At 37.0% G+C, this 23,116-nt stretch overlaps 2 protein-coding genes across 2 annotated transcripts; both read left to right on the top strand.

Annotated features, from left to right (window-relative positions):
* Positions 1-13,046: 13,046 nt before the first annotated feature.
* LOC147523342 (uncharacterized) lies at positions 13,047-13,781 on the top strand. The gene has a single exon (XM_086570658.1). The coding sequence runs from the start codon at positions 13,047-13,049 to the stop codon at positions 13,779-13,781; it is 735 nt and encodes a 244-aa protein (XP_086426784.1).
* A 12-nt stretch (positions 13,782-13,793) lies between these two features.
* On the top strand, positions 13,794-17,084 carry LOC147523341 (uncharacterized). Its single transcript, XM_086570644.1, has 5 exons — positions 13,794-14,364; positions 14,501-15,576; positions 16,032-16,121; positions 16,207-16,341; positions 16,527-17,084. The coding sequence occupies exons 1-5, from the start codon at positions 13,794-13,796 to the stop codon at positions 17,082-17,084; spliced, it is 2,430 nt and encodes an 809-aa protein (XP_086426770.1).
* The last annotated feature ends 6,032 nt before the right edge of the window (positions 17,085-23,116 follow it).

Genomic DNA, 23,116 nt, shown 5'->3' with positions numbered 1-23,116 from the left:
CTTCAGTCCACAGACCACTTTTTAGTTGGATTCGGCTTCAACAGACTTTTCATCTATTTTTGCTCCCCTGATTGGGCCAAGGCTTGCACCATTGGAAATCTCTTTTCGAGCCGGTCTTTTTGACATAAGGTAGGACCCAAATCCAAGGTCTGAGTCCAAATATACGGTCTTCAGAAGTTCTGCTGGCTTTGTGCACTATTTCTGCCCGCATGGACTTTGACTTTTCACCTTTTGACCGGGCTTTATGATAAGAGCCCAAAACTGTAGTTTTAACCCTGTAACAGACATACTTTTAGACCAATTATGTGAGTAATAATTAAGAGTTAACACCGAATTACGTGTTTTTATGCATTTTAGGCTTTTAAAGTCCATTATGTGCGTAAATGTGCCACTTTAGCGAGATAAAGGAGCAAAGGTCGGTTACTAAGGGAGTTAAATGATTCAAAAGGCCAAGATTCAAAGAAAAGACAAAGCCTTTCTAAACCCGCCAAAAGTAAGTCAAATATTTTAAGAAAACCTGAAAAGTCGACGCTCTTTAAGGCACCGTCCCGGAAGTCTTCTTCTCTTCTTCTTCTCATCTTCCTTCCGAGGGTTGCTCGACTGGTTTTTGGATGGGAAAGCTTTATGGTTGTCAAGGTGCTTTTTTGTCAAAGACATGGGTCAACTAGGTTTGATTCCTTATGATGGTAGTAGCCATAAGGAATTCGAAGTTGTGACAAAGCATTGTTCCATTATTGTGGTTGGACTTAGAGGTTGGAATTGAGTAGAGTGTGGATCTGGAGGTAGAACTTGTTAAAATGCTTGGATGGAAACATCTGGTAGTGGTCGTTTTGTTTAAACAATATGCGGACAAATTGATTGTTTGGGATTGGATTTATTTCTGGCCCGATGTACTTTGATTTTATGGTTGAGATTGGGTTTTGAAGAGAGGGCTGAGATCGGACCGATTCGTTGTAAAATTTGCGGATTTGATTTAGCTGCTTGATTCGGAAGGTCAAGCTTTGTGGGTGGCTGTAACCAACAAAGGAGATAGTGGCAGGCGGGTTGAGAAGATGGTGTTGGGATCCATTTTATCGAGATCCAGATCCACTTTAACAAACTCTTGTTGGGCTTTAGTGTCTTTGGGGGCGATTTAATTCAATAATACATAGCCACATCCCTTGAAACATTATGGACCCAGGCTCTTGCTGAGATTTCTGGAGGCCTTTCCAATGAAGCAAGACATGGACCAACTTTCTAGAATCTAGAATCAGAATGTTAAACTTAAGATTTATCTAGAGTCTTTATAGCAGATAAAATAGAACATTTGTACGGTTCATTTGGGAATCCTCTAGATATAGATTTATAAGCTTATGTAAAGGAGGAGGCCAATGGATACGTCTAAAGCTTATTTGGAAAAAAAAAAAAAAAAAAGTCAGCAGAACTTCCGAAGGCCATGTCTTTGGACTCAGACCTCGGAATGGGGCCTACCTTATGTCAAAACGACCGGCTCAGAAAGAGCTTTCCAATGGTTTAAGCCGTGATCCAATCAGAGGAGCAGAAGTGGATGAAAAGTCTGTTGAAGCCAACTGCAGCTGAAGAGGCCTTTTTGGACTGAAAGAATTGGGTTTTTGGATCTGAAACATGGCTGCAAGCCCATGCACGATTTTTGGATCTGAAAGTATAAAAACAAAAGCTTAGCTCTTTGTTAATGGTAGATAGTTAATGGTAGATAGCTTAGAATAGAAAGTAGCCATTAGAATAGCTTCTAGATCTAGATTTAATTGTTTTAATTAAGTTTAATTTCAAATCCAATTCTTGTTTTAGATTAAACTATTAGAATCATTACTCTTAATTAGTTTGATTAATAAAATAGCTAGTTGTTAAATTTTGATTCTTGTCATTTACATTTGTGTTAGATCTGATTCATTTACTACTTGTTATTCAATTCTTAGTTGTTAATTAAATTTTAATTATTGTTTAATTTAGATTTGTAAATTTCAATTCTTTATATCATGTTTAGTTTAACTTTAATCGGAAATGATTGCGTAATGATTCTCGGCTAAACCTCCATTAGAGGGGGTTGAGAAGCCTTGATGAAAGCTTGATTCCGACTATCGTAGAATCGTCGTAATTTCATTTCCACTCTAGAAATGATTAGTTCACCATGAGAATGGGTTTAATCGGTCACATGCTAGTTATGAATTGGTAGGAATGCCATGTGTAATTAGGGATTAGGAAGAACCAATTGTTCTGTGAAGCAGTTCAATTCGGATTACGACGATTCGTCGTTAATAGGATTAAGTCGAGTTAAGGTGGAATCAATCCCCCTCTAACTCCTTATCATCGAATAAACGTAGCATTCCCTTAGTTATTTTGATAACCGGCTAGTTGCATCTTGTGGATAGTTGCATCGTAGTCTAGTTGCCTTTTCGTAAATCTCTCATTAGACCTTAAGTAGAGTAATTACACGTGATAACACAGCATGCAGAAGGACTAGGAGTGGAACGAATCACTCTACTCCACTATATCTCATAGGATTGAGAGTAGAAATCTTTGATAAGCATATAAGAACCATAAATAGTTTTAGTTTACTTACGTTTTGAGTTTCATCGTTCATTTCGTAGGTAAGCTAATTATTTTACGTTTATCACTTTACAAAGTCTTTGTCTTCTTGAATCTTGGCCTTTAATCACAGAACTCCTTAGCAACCAACCATTGCTCATTTATATCATCAAAGTGGCACATTTCTGCACATAATTGACTTTGAAGCCTGAAACGCATAAAAACACGTAATCAGTATTACCTCTTAATTATTACTCATATAATTGGTCTAAAAGTATGATTATTAAGGGGTTAAAACTACAGTTTTGGGCTCTTATCACATAATTAGGATATATACCGTCAGCCAAGTAATAGCCCATATCATAATGATGCCCATTCACAGTGTAGTTACAAGGAATAACTTCATCATTGACTATATCATCAAATATTGGTGAGTAGTCAAACACATTAAGATCATTGTGAGAACCTACCATTCCAAAAAAAACATGCCAAATCCACGTGTCACGAGAAGCAACTGCCTCCAAAATCACTGTTGGTTTATGCACATGGCCAGTGTGAGACCCTTGCCACGCGGATGGGCAATTCTTCCATTTCTAGTGCATGCAATCAATGCTTCCTAGCATTCCAAGCCATCCGCGTTCCTTAGACTCTTCAAGCAAACGCTGAATATCTGCAGCATTTGGTTTGCGCAAGTATTCACCTCTAAAAATTCTAATAATTCCATCACAAAAATAGCGCATGCATTCATGAACAGTTGGCTCAACAACATGTAATATGTCATCTACTAGATCAGCTGGAGATCCATAAGCAAGCATTCGTATAGCAGCAATTACTTTTGATTTTTAGGTGAATCCCAAACTTACCAGCATTATTAACTTTTTGTTGAAAATATAGTACATTATGGTTAAGATGATTGAAAATAGGAGTAAACAATGACTCACCCATACAAAATCGTTGTCAAAAGTCGTGGTCAGTGAATATAGAATTTGCGCTGAAGTAGTTAGCATTTACACGAGCTAGTGTTGCCTTGTATTGACAATTCTTGCATTTTCTTCCTTTCTTCGAACCACCATGTGGTTTATAAGAAGACTCCGCTTCTTGCTATCGTAATAAACCCAAATGATGTCGGATCAAAGGTAGAGCAATAGCTACTAATTTTTTACAACGCTTAATTGCAGTGTTATCATTTGAAGAGCTCGAGCTCGATGAAGAAGAAGAATGTGAATCAGAAGAAGATGAATCATCCATTGAAAAATCGTCAAAAGTTTCGATAGTTTTTTTTTTTTTTTTGCTAAGGAGATGAGTTTAGGATTAGAGGGAACATGAAAAATGAAAAGAACCATGCAGGATTAGAGGGTTAAAAGATTATAGCATGCAGTTTCTAGAATATTGCGTGGGCATGAGCTTCTAAGATGGGCTTCAGTGGCGTGGTTTTGAGAAAACTACGTGGGCTATACGGCGTGGTTTATCCAAAACCGTGTCATTTGATGTCGAATATTTGATGTTTCTCCTGAAGTTGGTTGGTGTTTTTTTGGTTTGGTGTTTGGTTTGGTTAAAAAATTTGGTGTTTTCTTGGTTTCTCTCATAAAGATGCTCTTAGTGGAAGAAATGATAACTAACAAAATACTATTTTTTTTTTTTTGATTTGATGACTAAATCAAAACTGGAAAGAGATAACTATCCCAAAAAAAATTGAAACTATTAGTTTGCAGCAACCAAATGAAGTATATGTGCTTTTAGAATCTTTGGTGTTTATAGCCATATTATTTGGTTTTGTTATTCTATCATTATATTATATCAATTTGATTAATTAAAATTTGAAATTAGGAAAACACCATGTATTTGTTGTGTGATTATTGATTGTTATATTTAAATTGATCTTGGAACATTTTAAGCTAAAACTCAAAATTATATTAGTGATGCTTGACTGCTTAAAATTTAAGGGTTATTTAGCTTTTGGGGCCAATTATAATTGGATAATTTGCGTTTGTTCACCAATTGATCGTTTATTAGACATTGGACCAAAATTGACGGTGATCCGTCCATACTTTCTGAAATGGCTAATTTACCCTTACACAAAATACAAAAATAGACCGAATCCAATTAAAAGTCTGAGCCTATTAGTCCACAATGGCAAAGAAGTAATTGACGTCTAAACCCTACCACCCTATATAAAAAGAACTTTTACTGGCCCATTAGTCCTCCTTCGCCACTCTCTCTCACATTTAGGGTTTTGAGTCTAGACCAAAACAAAGTGAAGAGAGTATGACAACTCCTGCTCCAATGAAGGTTGAATCCGTCCAATGTTTCAGCCGCAAGAAAATGGCAGTAGCCGTAACCCACTACAAACGTGGACGCGGTCTGATCAAGATCAATGGCTCACCCATCAAACTGGTCGAACCAGAAATTTTGAAATTCAAAGCTATTGAACCCATGTTACTATTGGGTCGTCACCGTTTCGCAGGTGTGGATATGAGGATTAGAGTATGTGGCTATTTAATTTGGACTGTTAGCTATTGAACCCATGTTACTATTGGGCGTCACCCTAAACCTCACAATATATAGTGAAGAAGAGTGAAGAAGACGACTTCTAATGGCTATTTAATTTGGACCATTAGATCAAATCTCATATCTGACCGTTATTTTGATGATATTTGAAAAATCTTGAGATAAATAGGTGCAAGGGTATTTTAGGCATTACAAAAAAGCTATTTTTGGGCCCAATGGTCGAGTCACGGAAAACACAAAGTCAACGCAGTGAACCGTCAATTTTGGCACAATGTCTAATAAACGATCAATTGGTGACCAAACGCAAATTATTCAATTATAATTGGGCCCAAAAACTAAATAACCCAAAATTTAATTATACCACTCACATTTACAAGATTTTGACCAAAACACCCATATATATTTTAAATTCAGATAGATGAAAACAACGTAAGAAATAATTGAGTTATGTGCATACAAATCTAAACTATTTTAAAAATCGGGACTCTCATTTCTACAGTCCTGCAACAAAATTTTTTTTTTTATGTAACTCTAAATCTCTTCAACCTGACTATTTTGCCCCAATGTGTTTCTGAAATACCAGTAGTAACCTCTATAATGTATGGTAATAATAGTTGAAATAGAGGGATAAATATGAAACTAAAAAAACGTGCGAAGCACGTGCATGATACTAGTGGTAATAATAATATTCAAGATCCAAGATAAAAAAAAATTTGAACGATTCAAGATCCAAGATAAAAAAAAGATCTGAAAGATTCAAGATCCCAAATGTGGCAGAGTAGCATGACATTTGGTCTCATGACGTCATGTGCGATTGTGAGAGCGATCTGGTTTGTTAGGGATAGCCAAGTCTTTTCACTCTAATTTTTACTTCTTTTAGTTAAAATTAGAGATAGGATTGAATCATTGGAGGGAAAACTTGCCTCCAAAAATGTTTGACCTCGGTTGACTGACAGGTGACCGAGGGTTTTTCTCTTTTTCTTTGCAATATATCTCTCCTCCACAATGGCTAATCTACCTTTTGGTATCGATGGGGGTCGAAATCAACTAAATTATGGAAGTAATAATAGAGGTTCTTCATTGGCAACGGGGGAGAAGGATAACAACGCTTCGACAGAGACACTAAGCCAAGGTGTTACCACTAATGAGGTGCAGGGTAAGAAATCTTATGCTACTGCTGCCAGACCAAAATATGGTCATAATGTGGACTTAGCTACGCTACCAATTCCAGGACAGCAAGGTGAGTTTCCTAATACAATTGCATTAATAGATGATGAGCTGGAAAAAGGTTTGGAATTTTGTAAGTTTGCTTTGGTGGGTCGTTTAGATCTCAAAAAATGAACTTAGAAGAAGTTCGAAGAATAACATCTGCTCTATGGAAGCCAAAAGGTGATTGGTTGATAACACCCTTAGGAAGATGGTATATTATGGCACGTTTTGATCTGGAAGAAGATTATCAACTGATCTGGGACCAAGGAACGTGGATTTTTAATAAACAGGTGCTCAGATTAAGTAAATGGTCACCCAATTTCTCACGGAGAAACAAACCCAATCTCATCTTCTTTGTATGGGTTAGGTTTCGGGACTTAGTTTGGAATACTGGGAAGTTAAGAACTTGCTTGCCATGGGTAGAGCAATGGGAAGACCTCTACATGTTGATGAAACAACATCAAAACGAACTCTGGGGTTCTATGCGAGTGTTTGAGTTGACGTGGATCTGTCAAAGAAGATACCAGATAAGATATGGGTAGAGTCGAAGAAATTTGGTGTGGCTTTCTGGCAAGAGGTGTAGCCTGGCAAGATTCCTGACTTTTGCAATCACTGTAAAGGGGTAGGACACCTTGTCGGAAGCTGTAGACTTTTGAAAACTGATTTGGCTTAGTCTAAGAAAACCAGTGATGGGAATGCCATCAAAGGAAAATGGATTATGGTGGAACAAGCGGCTATGATGGATGGGTTATCCAAGAGTCAAAGAAGGTGCTTGAAGAGAAATAATAAGGATAAAACAGCTGCCACAGTTGCACAACACTCGGGTGGTGTTGAAATAGTGATGTTGGAGGCTGAAGATACAGAGTTAGTTAACGAGGTGTTGGTAACAATTGCTGCAACAAGAACAAACTGTGAATAAGAAGGCTGGCTGAGGCACGGATCAAACGCTTTCTTTAAGGTTGTTTCGCGTCTGTTCCTCTTTATGCAGACAAAGCGCGTCAACCTCCAGGATACAACAGCCAGATAGACTCTCCTTTGTTTACTGCAGATAAACCAAAGAAGAAAAGAAGAACCACGATTCTGATCTTATGAAAGCCCTCAACTTAGTATAGAAAATAGTTTATTCACACATTATTAGCTGCTGCTCTAGGAGTATTTATAGAGGAAAATGTGGAGCACTTAGTAGATCTGGATAGGGCACTGATCCAGTTTCCCGATAAGAATTGGATTCTACAAGTCTATCACATCTGTTTCCCAATCCATATCCAATTCTGTTTCCAAACTTATCCGGAAACAGTTTAAAGAAAATGGTCTACCAAAAAGAAGATAAGGGATCAAAGAGAGCCCAAGCCCAAGCCCAAGTTCACCTCTTGTTTTATTCAAAATAACACAACAATCCCCCACTTATTTTTGATAAAAACAAAATAGAAAATATACTTAAGGGCAATCAATATCAGTATCAACATGTTATGCATAGATAAAGGTGTCCAAGACTTAAACCTTTACGTAGTGAAAATTACTCAAAGTATAAGAACCATAAGTGACTAAGTCTTAAACTTAGGTCTTGAGTATACAATAAGTTATAATCACGCACAACATATCCAGTGTTCTCCTTTCATGTTCTGCACATTAAAGGCCCTGTGCTCTCCTGGATTCGTGAATGATCTAGAGAATCCCTCATTCTCATAGAAAGCCGCCTCTACTTTCATATTCACTAGGTGAGTCTATCAAGAGTGCTTACGTAGCTATGCACTCCGCCCATAAGGACCATAGAACTTCATTAAGAGTTTTCCCGGAAAACCTCAACCTCATTTATCATTTGCGAGGATTTCATACATTTTACTATCAACTACGGGACAGATAAGTAACAATGTATGTCTCACAACCAACATTCTATGACTTGTTCTTCCCTTTGAACCTAGTTCTTGGGATCTCCAAAGTCCCTAGGTTGGGTTACCATTATAGATGTTCACCTTTCAATTAAAAGTCCCATGCTAGTAGAGCAGTCCACATTGTATCTCTGGCCAGAGCTTTGGTTTGTGAATCTGCAAGATTATCTTCAGATCTCACAAAATCAAAATAATATGGACTCTCCCAGTAATAGCTGTAATGCTATCAACAAAGTATCATTGTAATTAATACCGTCTATCTTAGACTAGTATATGAGTAAGAAGGCCTTGTACTCAACCAGCTTCTTCACTCGTACTAGCCAAAGCAATAATCTCATACTCCATAGCAAACTGTGCTATCATGGTCTGTTTCTTGGACTTCCAAGATACAACACCTCCACCAATGCTAAACACATAGCTACTGGTGACCTCGGAGTTTTCTGAAATGATGTTCCAATTCGAATCTATTGCTTGCTAGTATACCTGCAAATAACACCTACTACATAGGCAATGTCAGGTCTTAAACAATCTGTAGCATATCTTAAACTACCAATGATACTTGCATATTCCTTCTGATTCACAGGTTCACCATTATTCGCAAATAATTTAACACGGGAATTAAAAAGAGTACTCACAGTCACACAATCAAAGTAGTTATACTTCTTCAACATTTTCTCAGTGTAGTTTGACTGATCCAGCCATATGCCATCAGACATTCTTGTAATTTTGATTCCCAACATTACATCAGCCTCACCTAAGTCCTTCATATCAAAGTTAGAAGACAATAGGTTCTTGGTTTCTTTTACAACATGTAAATTGGAACCAAAGATTAGTAGATCATCAACATATAAGCATATAATAACACATATCCCATCAGAGTACTTATAATAAATGCACTTGTCACTTTCATTTATCTTGAACCCACTGGTAATGATAAAGTTATCAAATTTCTCATGCCACTTTGTTTAGGTGCCTGTTTCAACCCATAAAGTGACTTAAAACGGTTCCACGTAACCTTTTGGCTGATCCATGTAAATCTCCTCTTCTAAATCCCCGTTTAGAAAGGCTGTCTTAACATCCATTTGATGAATAACAAGATTATGAACAGCAACAACAGAAAGTAATACTCTAAAGGATGTTACCCGTGTAACAGGTGACTATGTGTCAAAGAAATCAAAGTTCTCTCTCTGTCGAAAACCTTTGATAACCAACCTTGCTTTAAACTTGTCCGCTGAACCATCGGTTTTAAACTTCCTCCTTAAAACCCATTTGATTCCTATAGTTTTACAACCAATAGGCAAATCAACAAGTTTCCAAGTTTTGTTTTCCATGAGAGAATCAATATCACTCGAATGACTTCTCTCCAAAACTCGAAAACAAAAGATATGAGAGCTTCTTCAATGGAGGAGGAATCTCCTTCCAAAGTACAGTGACAAAGTCGGGTCCCAAAACCTTAGTGACCCTAAGCTCTTTTATATCTTCTAGGTTCATCTTCTGTGTCCATGATTCTATCATGCAATCTAGATATGTCAGTGTCAGAAACATCATTATTAGGGGCCTTGGAGGATACTACTCCCATAGCACCCCCACTATTTCTAGATAAATATGGAAATCTATCTTCAAGAAACTCAATATAAGATGATCAACAAAAACATTACCCTTCATATCTAGAAAAATATAGGCATTGCTCTCCATAGCATTGCCTAAAATGACACACTCATAAGCTTTGCTCTCAAGCTTTGAGATCTTGGGATCATGCTTCCTTACAAAAGCCAAACATCCCCATATTCTGAAGTAACTCAAATTAGGTTTTCTATTCTTCAATAGCTCATAAAGTGTAATCTTTGTATTAGAATTAGCAATTTTATCCAACACATATATAGCTAATAATCAAAACAGCTTCCTCCACAAATTTGAGGGTGCTCCAGAACTAAGCAACATAGCAACAATTAATCCCTTTAAGTGTTATGTTCTTACGTTTATCTACTCCATTCATTCCATATGAACAAGGAACAGCTCTAGTTAGAACACCTTCAAGCTCACAGATATCAGTGTATAGCAAGTCTAGCAGATTTGTATTTCTTTCAACTGACTTGTGACGCTCCTTTGTGATTTTGGCCTTAGTGCAAGATCCACCGTGTACAAAATCATCACTATCCAAATTAGGAATTAAACCAAGTATGCTCATGTTCTTAACATATTTTCTATTAATATGACATAATCTACCATGCCAACATTAACAGAACAAGAAATCATGTAAGTAGAAGTAAAAGATTATTAAGATCAACAACATCCAATTCGGTCCATACACCTAACAATCTCCACCTTGGACCGGGGGTCTACCGAACCATTGGATTTGTCTCACCAGTCAGGCATGACCAGGGCCAAGTCTAGGGGACCATCCATGGTACCCTCACAGATGTCTCACCCAAGACTGATATTGTCCCCAACCTTAGCCATCACTTGGCCCAAACCTCAGTTGGACCTCATTTAAGGTGTGAGGTTCTATATCAATAGAAGTGTACGTAGCTCCATTACTACTAGATGTGGGATCAACAAACTTTAATATCTCCTTACATGCATATCCCTTACCAACAAAGACACCAACCTTGGTGGTCGTATATGTACAAAAGAGAAATTAATCTCAAACAATTATATCTAGTCAATGAAAAAACTTTCAAAGCATGTTAACCAACACCCAGTGCCACAACATATTTACTAGATAAATAACCAGAACATATAGACTTAGGTTTTAAATTTCCTTAAATTAAAAACCCTAGCATGTAATTCTATGTTTTAATCCATCTCACAATATAAAACAAAGAATTTCATAGATTTGGTAAGGAATACAATACCTATCCCGATTGAAAAATCAGATTTTCACGTTTCGCTATTTGACGAGAAATTGGCCCATAAAGAACTGTAAAATTGAATCAGTTCTGGACGAATTAGGCTTCAAGCCATACATCGTTGGAAACATCTCTGAGTTAGCTTTCTAACACAAAAAGCGGATTGTGAATCCGATCATCGAACAATAAATTATAGCCGTTTTCGTCAGAACTGTCCCACCATTCCGAATTTCGAACTATTTCTTCTTTTTCGACAATCTCCGAATAAGTGAGTTTCACGATATATGGTAATCAATACCATTAATAAAATAGAATAGAACATGCCTTGCGCATGTGATTCTAAATAGATAACATCTTACGTACAGTCAATATCTCATGAACAAAAACACATCCTAAAGCGTGTTTCCCTTTCTCGATCTTTTTAGTGGCATAAGCAAGAGCGCACATGTGTTAAAGTCATGCCCAATTACATCCAGCAAGTTCACAAAGATGATAAACAATTCAAAGCAAAGCAGATGTAAACCTTTTACGTTCTTTCACTTAAACAATTCATCTTTTAATGAAATTAATCAAAACCAGAGCATAACCCAATATAACTCATCAATTGTCAAACACAAATTTTCTAGCCCGTGGCCTACTTTATACCCCATATAGTGAACAACAATAAAATCTTTTAAACCAAGAATCAAGGCGTGTTAATTCTAGAGTCAAGGCGATTATTGTTTCCACTAAAAAAAAAACATGATTAGCGTTAAACCAATATACTTTTGTTGTCACCGGCTCCACATACTAAGCTGTTAGTAGAGCAATCTTGACAAAAATATACTAGATAATACTGTAATCATAACGCAATGACGTACCTTTTAATCGCTTAATCCATAAACGAAAACCAATAAACAAACCTTAACCTTTCTTCATTATTCATCGTCAAACAACCTTAAAATTGTTGGTAACAATTCTTTGCAACAAGAACAAACGTGAATAAAGAAGGAGACACGGATCAAACGCTTTCTTTAAGGTTGTTTGGCGTCATTCCTCTTTATGTAGACAAAGCGGCGTCAACCTCCGTGATACAACAGCGGATAGACTCTCCTTTGTTTACTGCAGATAAACCAAAGAAGAAAAGAAGAACCACGATTCTGATCTTATGAAAGCCCTCAACTTAGTATAGAAAATAGTTTATTCACACATTATTAGCTGCTGCTCTAGGAGTATTTATAGAGGAAAATGTGGAGCACTTAGTAGATCTGGATAGGGCACTGATCCAGTTTCCCGATAAGAATTGGATTCTACAAGTCTATCACATCTGTTTCCCAATCCATATCCAATTCTGTTTCCAAACTTATCCGGAAACAGTTTAAAGAAAATGGTCTACCAAAAAGAAGATAAGGGATCAAAGAGAGCCCAAGCCCAAGCCCAAGTTCACCTCTTGTTTTATTCAAAATAACACAACACGAGGTGTTGGAGGCAAGTAATCCAGTACAGGTTACAACTAATCAACATGCAGGTGGTGCTAAGACTGTGGTGGAGGCTGAAGGGCATGACCTAGTCAACGTTGTGTCGGAGGCTAGTATCCCACTACTGTGGAAGTTGTAGGGGGAGCGGAAGCTCATGATGTGTTGAAGAATACCGTCCACGAAGTCATAAAAGCGATTGTGATGGAGCCGAGAGAAACAAGGTGAGTCTGCACAGTTACTTGTTGATTTCTCTCAATACTCTGAAAGGCAAGTTGCGATTGATTAGGTGGTGGCATAGATTAGTCCCAATTCACAAAGTTCACCAACGAATCCTGAATTACCAATAAGAAATAACTTTTATGTACTGGATAATGAAGAGGATGCAGGGATTGAGTCTCAAAAAGAGGGTGATCTTTGGATATGTTAATGAAAACCGGGCAGAGTTAGGCGATAACGGCGGCATTTTTTCTAATACAAAGAGGTGTGACTACGAGAACTAAGCAGAAGAACAAGAACAAAGAGAAGAGAAGGGGAACTAACTCTGCAGTTGTAACCCTACAAGCACAAAAAGCAACCCCATCTATTTCTAAATGAGGACATTATTTTGGAATTTGAGGGGGGTTAAGAAAGACATAGCAGTAGAGAGAATAAAGGATTTGGTTTTAGGTCATAATCCAGAGATTCTTTGTTTGGCTGAGCCTAAGATCAAACCCACAGTTAGTAATATTAAAAGACTTGGATTGAATATGTATAATGATTATGTTATACATAATGGTTCTCAGGATATTTTGGGAAATCTATGGGTGATGAACAGAAGGGATGTGGTGATTAGACACCTTTTCAATTCCAATCAGCATATTACTATTGAGTGGAATGGAGCTATAATTACTTTTGTACATGCAAAATGTCCTCTTGTTCAGAGGAGAGAGCTCTGGAGGGATCTAGAAAGAATTAAAAGCACAACACCATGGCTAGTGGAGGGGGATTTTAATGTGGTTATGGCAAATGAGGAGAAAAAGGGTGGTAGGCCGCCTTTAAGAGTAGCAGTTAATGAGGTCCATGGGATGATCAATAATTGTGAACTGATGGAGAGTCCTTTTGTGGGGCTTGAGATAACATGGTGCAATAATCAGAAAGGGCTAAAAAGAACTTATTGCAAGCTGGACAGATGCTTCTTTAATAATGCTTGGTGTTTGAAGTTCACAGGATGGAGTTATAAAGTGGGTTCTAAGATAGGATCAGACCATGCTCCCCTCATTGGGCATTGCGTTCAAGTTCCTAAGCCTAAGAATACACCCTTCCATTTCAACAACTGCTGGACATAACACAAGGGATTTATGGAAGTGGTGAAAAATAATTGGAATCAAGAGTTGCGGGGTAAGCCATTGTTTGTAGTGGTTGCTAAACTGAAGAGATTGAAACAAGAGTTGAAAAAATGGAATTGTGATTTGTTCGGTCATATGGATACTAACATTAAGAAAGCGCAGCAGGAATTGTTTCAGCTGCAACTACAAGCAGAGGCAGATCCTGAGGATGAGAATATTGAGTTCTTAGCTATTCAAGCCAAACACGCATTAGAAGAAGCTCTGAACAACAAAGAATCTCTTGTCAAACAGAAATTGAGAAATAAATGGTATGATGAGGGAGCATGGAATTCTGCTTACTTTCATGCTCTGTACAAAATGAGGTTAGGGACATCTATGATTAAGGAGATTCTTAATGATGATGACCAAGTACTGAAGGAACAAGATGAGATCTCGGAATTTATAATCAAATACTTTGAGACTAAATTCCAAGAGAAGGAAATTCAAATGGATGAACAGTTATTGGAATTAGTCCCAAAACTAGTTACTGATGGTGACAATGGAGAACTGACAAATATACCGATATTTCAGGAGATAGAGAACGGTATTTTTCTCTCAACAAGAATAGCTCTCCAGGTCCTGATGGTTTTAATGGGGTGTTTTTCAGCATTGTTGGACTATTATCAAATGGGATGTATTTGCGGCTGTTAGATCCTTCTTTGTTGAATGCCAAATACCAGGTGGACTAAACTCGTACTTCTTAACACTGATTCCGAAGGAGAAAAAAACTAAGAAGTTGTCCAAGTTTAGACCCATTTGCATGGGAAACTTGCTGATGAAAGTGATTTCAAAGGAGCTCCAGTTGCGACTTTACAAGGTTGTTACTGAGCTAGTGTCACCTGAACAAGCTAGCTTTATACATGGAAGATGCATTCAGTCCAATATTGGGCTTGCTTCAGAGATGGCAAATGAAATGAGGAAGAAAAGATATGGTGGCAATGTGGACATCAAAGATGACATCTCACAGGCTTACGATACTCTGAGCTGGGAGTTCTTACAAGCGGTGTTGGTAAAATTTGGGTTTGCACAAAGATGGATAGATTGGATTTTTTGCATCATCAGAACTGCAAAAATTTCAGTTTTGGTTAATGGGGGGTCGTGTGGATATTTTGGTGTTGGAAGGGGTCTCAGGCAGGGAGATCCATTATCACCATTATTATTTGCGTTGGCAGAAGATGTATTGAGCAAGGGAATAAATTTTATGAGAGAACGTTACACTAAGCCAATGGTGATGATAAAAAAGACTCCCGGGCCTAGTCATCTCTTATTTGCCGATGATATTTTTTTTTTTGCAAGAGGGGATAGAAGAGGCATCGAGTACATCGCATGGCTGTTACAAAAATATGAGAAAACCTCGGGACAATGTGTCAGTAAGGAGAAAAGCAAACTATTCACTGGTGGTATTCATCACACAAGAATAGAGGCTATTGAGAAAGTGTTAGAAATTACTTCTGGAGCTTTTCCCGAAAAGTATTTAGGGGTGCCAATCATACAAGGAAGAGTTACTCATGTCACTTTGAGGTGTGTCCTAGATAAGATTAAGAAGAGAATAAGTAGTTGGGCTGGCAAGCTACTCACTTTTCAAGGAAGAGTGGTGCTAATCAAATCGGTTTTGAGCAGCATCCCAATATATAACATGTCCATTTATAAATGGCCAGCAAGTTTGATTAAGGAAGCAGAAACAATGATGAGGAATTTTCTTTGGTCTGGGGACCCCATGGTGAATAAGTCAATTACTGTAGCTGGGACAAATGTTGTAAGCCCATCAATGAGGGGGGGGGGGTTAGGTCTGAGAAGACTTAAAGAGGTGAACTTGTGTATGGTGATGAAACTGGGCTGGCAGATTCTAAACAGAGATGAAGAGTTTGTGAAGTTCATTAGAATCAAGTACTATAAGAGAAAATGGAGATATGATTAAGTATTACATACCCTCATCTATCTGGGGAGGCATTAAAATGGCATTAGGAGAGGTGATCCCTCGATCACAATGGATGGTTGGAAATGGTCAACACATTGATTTGTGGAGATCAAATTGGCTGGGAAGGAAGTCCATTTAGGAGCACCTACAACTATCAGATGAGGCTCTAGTGAATTGTAATGCTACAATAAGTGATTTGATCCAAGATGGAAGCTGGGCACCACCAGAGAACTTCAAGGAGTTTCTTACCCAAAATGGCATTGATACTAGTATCATGGATAAACCCTTGACAGGATGAGGATCACAGGATTTGGTGTCCAAACTTGAAGGGTGAATTTACAACTGCATCAGCATACGAAGATATTAGAAGCAAGGAGAGTAAGGTCAGCTGGCATAAGGTGTTATGGAGTGCTCACATACATCCAAGTACAGCTGTGAATGCATGGAAACTTATAAGAAACTATGTAGCAACTCAGGAAAAACTTCAGAGAAGAGGGGTGCAGCTGGTACCATGATGTGGAATTTGTAAGAAGGATGTTGAAAATCGGAATCACTTGTTGTGGTATTGCCCATTTGCGAGACAATTGTGGGAATGGATATCAAGTAAGTTCCGATTCAGAAATGGCTTCTCCAGTCTGACACAAGCTCGAAGGATGGCTCAGGGCAGTAGCGTGCTAGTGAGGCATATGTGGGAAGCAGCAGTAGTGGATGGCATGGTGGCTCTTTAGTTTCACAGAAATAAGGTACACTTTGAAGATGAAAGTAACAACTTTACATTTTGTACAAAGTATATGAAGCAACAAGTTAACTGTGTTATACACACGTCAAAGGGTACTATGTATGGTATTGCACATGATCACTTTGTGAGATTGGCTTGGGGTGCTGAACTAAAACTAAGGAAAGCTCCACAAATCAAGGAGTGCAAGTGGTTATTGCCTGAAATAGATCAAGTCAAAGTTAATGTTGACGGGTCTTCCATGGGAAATCCTGCACCAGTAGGGTGGGGTGCAATGTATCGAGATCATAATGGTGAGTTTCTGCTCGTGAGTTGTAAGGGCTTAGGGGTGGAGATGAACTATGTTGCTGAGTGTTACGCAATTATGGAGAATGCGGAAGTAGCAATTGAGAAAGGTTGGATGAACTTATGGTTAGAATCGAACTCAGCGGTTGCAATAGAAGCTTTTAGTACAGGCAAGATACCATGGCAACTCAGTAAAAGATGGGGGTGGTGTAAAAACAAATTGCAAAGATGTATGCTCTCTCATACATGGAGAGAAGCTAATTTTGCAGCAGACATTGCTGCAAAAAGAGGATCTAGCTTAAATAAAGATGAAGTGTGTATGTAGGTATTCCCCCATGGTTGTATAAATGGGAGAATCCTAATGGGCTGTATTTCAGATTTGTAACATGAACTTGATATAAGGTGTTATCGACCAACATGTGGCTGGTGAGTAACTCTCATGGAGTTCATACACTTTTGTAACTTTCCTTTTTCTTAATATACAATAGATAAACTTACCAAGCAAAAAAAAATAGCATGACTACCTGTGGTCCTCTGCATCATAGTTCAAGATTTCGGAATTGCCAGAATTCCGACAAATCCAAAACCCAAAATTCCAGCCGTTATTCCGCTATATTCCGAGCGTATTCTGAAATTTTATATTTTTCAACCTCTTAATCGGAATTCCGAATTTCTCAAAAACCAAAATATTTGGTGGAATTCGAGAATTCCATCAAAATCACGAACTATGCTCTGCATGCAATTTCAGAATTATTGTAGTATATTTTGTATATCCACTTTATGAGTTATCTGAGGAGAAAAGGAGTTTGGACTATTTAAGAGCTCAAAAACTATCAACCCCTCTTACAAATAAATACAAAAGAAATGGGTAGCTTGAGTTTTAACAGAGGTGTCATTGATCTATCTTTGGTGAAACTGGTAATGCACTGCAGTTGCTTCGCTTTAGGAAATAATGGCGGCATACTTCGGACGAGTTCATATCTACGTGACCAACTTAATAGCCCCGACCAAATAAAATGATGGATATCTGTAAATGTCTGTTTTTATCCTAGGGATTAACATGACATTACACAAAGTGTTTATGACTTAGCTCTAATTTAATTAGATGAAGAAATGGATGGTTTTTTGATAGAAATGGCTGCTCTTCATGAGTAAGAAGATGCCTACGTATCCAGCACTAGCTGTGTAAGTGAGACTAGGATCAAGCTAACGTAGTTATGAGGTTGACTTTTATAGGTGTTGTGATGAACAAGTAGTTGGCATAGGACACGTGTAGTGGTATGAACAGGTGTGTTACTAGGATGAGTGACACGTCCTCACTAGTTGCACGTGCGTGGTGACTCCAAGTACTAGATTTTTGAGTTGGCATAGGGGGAGAGTAGGATTAAGGCTGTAATTATGGTGAGAGTGCAATAATGATAGTGCTGACATAAATATATTACGGTAGGTAAATGCTCGATGCTAATGATAGCAATAATGAGAGTGGCAGGTGACGACGTTACGAGACAAAATCGAGTGACGAGGGACGAGTCATTGATGCCGATTTGATGTCGAATGAGTTGTTGATACTTTGACAAATGTGCGAGTCACTGAGCGTGGCGAGTGTTTGTATGTTTGAAATCGTTGTGTTTAGATTGCGTGCACATCATGTCCTTGATTGGTGGAAATTGAAACCTTTTTGGTAGTTTAGAAATTAGAAGCTCAACTAGCATACAACATTCTATGATGCAACTGGTTTTAACATATATGCATTTCTTTTTATGCTTCTAAATGTTTTAATTGCAAACTAGTATACCAAGTTTCGAAGCTGTAACGTTTATGTACCAAATAGAAGTAAATAATTATTTACCTAATTTACCATTTACTAAACTATTTTGTATCTGTTAAACTATACTCTTTTAACAAATTGTAAATCTAGGACCATTTTGTGGTATGAGATTACGCATCGATTGTATGCCATTTAGAAAAAAAAAATCCTACCCTTTCCCCTTAGAATTTTCTCAGGGAAAATTTGAATTATTTCTCTTTGTTAATAAATTATTCTTTTACAAATACAACTAAACAAAGTAACGACAAACCTAGTTTGTGTCAAACATCAAGAAGGAAATTAAAAAAAAAAAAAAAAAAAAAAAAAAAAAAAAATCAATCATGTGTGACCAAACACAATAACATTACATTTTCTTGGGTAAATTTTCATGAGAAATTTTTCCATGAGAAAATGAGTATTTCTTGAGAAATTATTTTTTGAGCAATCGAAAATAGCCTTAGAACAAACATATAAAAAAAAACACAGCAATCTTTATTTATATTATTTATTCTTGGAGCATCAACATCTCCCTTTGAGATTGCATCTTGGGCTTTTTTTGGGCCAGGGATAAACTAACTGGAAAACTTTTGTTTTTGGAATTAAAAAGTACACACCATCCTTACGAGCGGACCATACACATTTTGTACATCTCTTGGCGTCCCTTGAAGCTATAAATACGTTAAAAATCCCACTCACCACGCGACCATTATAACCTGAGTCCACCCATGCCATCGAGCACGAGAATAACGTACTTCCCATAAAATTGACACGAAAACTCCAATTAACATTTTGAGAATAACCTAGTACATGCAAACCAAGATCGTCGTCTGTAGATCTACATTGAATGTTCAGTGGTATAGTCGGAGAAATATCGTTATGCACAAATACTTGTATCTTTCTCCATGGCCACCTCACATTTGGAACACGTCCATAGGCCGGTGAGCATCCGTAAAACAACATTGCAACCAAAATAAATACAAAGGCACGAGTGATACACTTCTGAAAGCTAAACATTATTTCTTTCAATTCTGTATACTGTGATACTTGTGTTTGAAGATGCTTACAGTTCAAATATCGAAGGCATTCTTGGAAAAACAACTGCAATTCAGCAGGATAGAATGGAATTAATATTCATGTCAAAAGATTTTGATTCCAACTTATTGAGACAAGTGCCAATATATATAGAAAATGAAAGAACATGTGGTATCAGCATACATGTTGTGTTGTCACATATCTTCAAGTTTCAAAGTAACAAGGATAATTAAGCAAAGTCATCTATAAATTTGAAGCAGTACTCGTGGCTATAGTACAAAATATCATGATATATTGTGAAATATCACAATAAATATTGAGATCTTAGCAAAAGATATATAAATATCGCAATAAGTTTAGAGATATATATAATTGTAAATATCGGTGATATTTCAATGATATTTATGATATTTTTAATATTTTAAGATATGTTATGATATTTGGAGATATTTTGTTTAGATAACAATTTTATGTAATATTTATCATTATATTTCAAATAAATATAAATGATATATCGTGATATATTAAGAAATATCTACAATATCTACGATATTTATCGATATTTTAGATATATCAACGATATTTACATATTAAACAATGTAAAATATCTCCAAAGAGAAAAATATATCTACGGTATATATCAAGAAATTGAGCATCAATAAACACTCATATTCTGATATTTTGTACTATGCTCGTGGTAACACGTAGAAGGTGACTCAAACAAACTTACACAATTTCTCAAATAAAAAAATTTATTTCTCTTGTCAATTTCAATTTGTAGTGAATAATTGAGTATCAAGAGAATCAGAAAGTGATATAGTTATATTATGAATAACATCATTTTTTCTCAGATGGGAACAAGATCGGCTAATCTCTAAAATCAAATAAATTTAAGCAGTTTATCAGTATTTGATCAAGAGTTCTTACCTTGACTAGCTTCTTTTGGACGATGGTAGAGTTTGTTAGCTCTACGTACTTCGAATAAATAGCCAAGGATTTGATGTGATGACGGAAAGAGTAATTTCTTATCCCATGGAAATAATATAAAAGCATTTAAATGCTTACCGTAGCTAAGCATAAGATGACACCCGTTCCTAATAAGAATCAACAGTATTGACTGAGGATTTGATGTGAATAAATAACACTAATTATGATTTTGATATAATCCTTAGCGGAAGAAATGATAACTAGCAAAATACTACTCTTTTTTTTTTTTATTTGATGAGTAAATCAAAACTGGAAAGAGATAACTATCCAAAAAAAAAAAATTGAAAGTTGGCAGCAATCAAATGAAGTATATGTGCTTTTAGAATATTTGGTGTTTATAGCCATATTATTTGGTTTTGTTATTCTATCGTTATATTATATCAATTTGATTAAAATTTGAAATTAGGAAAACACCCTGTATTTGTTGTGTGATTATTGATTGTTATATTTAAATCAGTTATCTAGTTTTACCTCCTTAGAACTTAGGCCAATTAGCTTTCCCCCCCTTAAGATCACACCACATCCAAGTCAACTGTTATCTTTTTGGTCAATGCATGTAAAAAGACTTCATTGCCCTTTGCCTTTTTAATAGTTTTCTAGCTTTACACCCCCAAGAACTTAGGCCAATTACCTTTATCCCCCCAGTTCTTTCATCTAGAGGTTTACCCCCCATAACCTAGGTCAATTAGCTTTACTCTCTCAGTTCTTTCATCTAGAGGTTTACCCCCTGATAAACCGTTCATTTCACGTTTTGGTTTTATACTTAAGTCCGAGATCCACAGTCCGAAGTCCGAAGACCAAAGTCCAAAGTCCGTATAGTCGTCCGTTTAATCAAGTTATCTTACTCACGTGGGTTCAGTAGGATAGGTCGAGTAAGGGATCGTCTAAATCTTAGGGCTCGGCAAGATTTACAATTGGATTTACAACTGTTGGTGAGTAGGATTTTAGGTAATTTAGTTGGTTTAAGTAATTTAACGGTAATGCAAATAATGTAAAATAATAACGGTGATTTCGATGTAAATAAACAAAAATAGAGAAACAGGGAGAGGGTTAATCATACTCATGCAAGAATCATTTTTCAACAATTTATATTACAACATCATTACAGCTCTAATTCGTCTCGAGTTCATAGACAAACCCTAGACGACGTCGAGTATCGATCCCTAGCAAAATGCCCGCATCTCTGAGTCGCATCGCACTAGAATAAGGAGTTGAACTAATATTTCATCTCTGGAATATCATTTCAGCTCCTGGTTCAATTCTACATCAGTTGGACAAATTGGAGAGTCGTCCGACACGAGAGAGTGCGAGACATTTTGGGTCTTTTCATGAGATTGTTGCGAGCATCAAAGACTCCAAATTTGTACAATCTCAATAATTTTGGGACCGGATGTATAATCTACACCTAATTCCTAAGCAGTGATTCTAGAACATTAAGGTGTCAATCCGGATTCTCACACGAGCAACATAACCCTCCCCCTGAGGGGGGGGGGAGATTAACTCATGATCATTGGAGGAATAATTAAACTTGCTATATACAATAAATAAGTAAATGCAGGATAGGAATTAAACTTGAAAAGAAATAACTTTTATTAAGAAGAAATAACTTACAGTATTGAAGCTGCTGGAAGAGAAAATGAGAATATAAAGTACCTACTGGAATGAAGCTAGGCTAAAGCATAAAATGCTGAAGGAGAAATATTGAAGACCCCCCCTCACATATATATAGGATGGTCTCCCCTCGTGAAGCCATTTAATTTGGTTTTGTCCGTTTCTCAAATTGAGACATTCAAAACTTTGAAATACAAAGTTTTAGCTTCATATGAATTACTTTGGTTCTTTGTCTTTTTGTACCTTATGTTTGTCCTTTGCTCGATTCAATTCAAAACATTAAATTGGTACGTGTCTTCTCCGTTTGCAAGGTGGCACAAAATTGTGACCATCACTTGCCACCTGCCTATGCTGACCTGTTATGCCTTTTGGGCCCACAGAGTGGGTCCACGTGGTGTGTCCAGTGGTGATGCCAATTTTGGCATTTTTACAACTTTCTGTCTTTGCGTAGAGTTCGTCGCCCTGGTTGCTCTGGCAGTTCACTAGCCGAAGTCGGTGTTCAGGTTTGAAAGATGTGAGCTTCGGAAGTTTGCTGCTTCTCTACATGTGGACCCGTTCTACACTGATTTTGTTCATTTAGAAACTTTGGCTCTAGTCAGGCTTTGTTGGGCTTCACTGGGGATGAGTGGGAAGACTTCAAATATTCTAGTATTCCCGTACTTCGATGCATGTTTTATCATTATATTCACGTTAACTGCGGAAACCTGCAAAAGTACGAAAATATAATTATTACATGATTATTAATAACATAATTGACCAAAATCCAATGTCTCTCGAGATTTAATATTACAATTTTGGGTGCTTATCACACCATCCCCAAATAGCACTTTGCTTGTCCTCAAGCAAAGAAGAGACATTAAAATGATAAGTGACCAAAAATGTGTTATCCTAAGCTAAGTCTCATTTCGCAGAGTGCGGTT

The sequence above is a fragment of the Coptis chinensis genome, chromosome 1, assembly GCF_015680905.1.
Source record: "Coptis chinensis isolate HL-2020 chromosome 1, ASM1568090v1, whole genome shotgun sequence".
Classification (NCBI taxonomy): domain Eukaryota; kingdom Viridiplantae; phylum Streptophyta; class Magnoliopsida; order Ranunculales; family Ranunculaceae; genus Coptis; species Coptis chinensis.
Note: the sequence above shows the minus strand (reverse complement) of the source record. Positions and strands in the feature narration are given on the sequence as shown.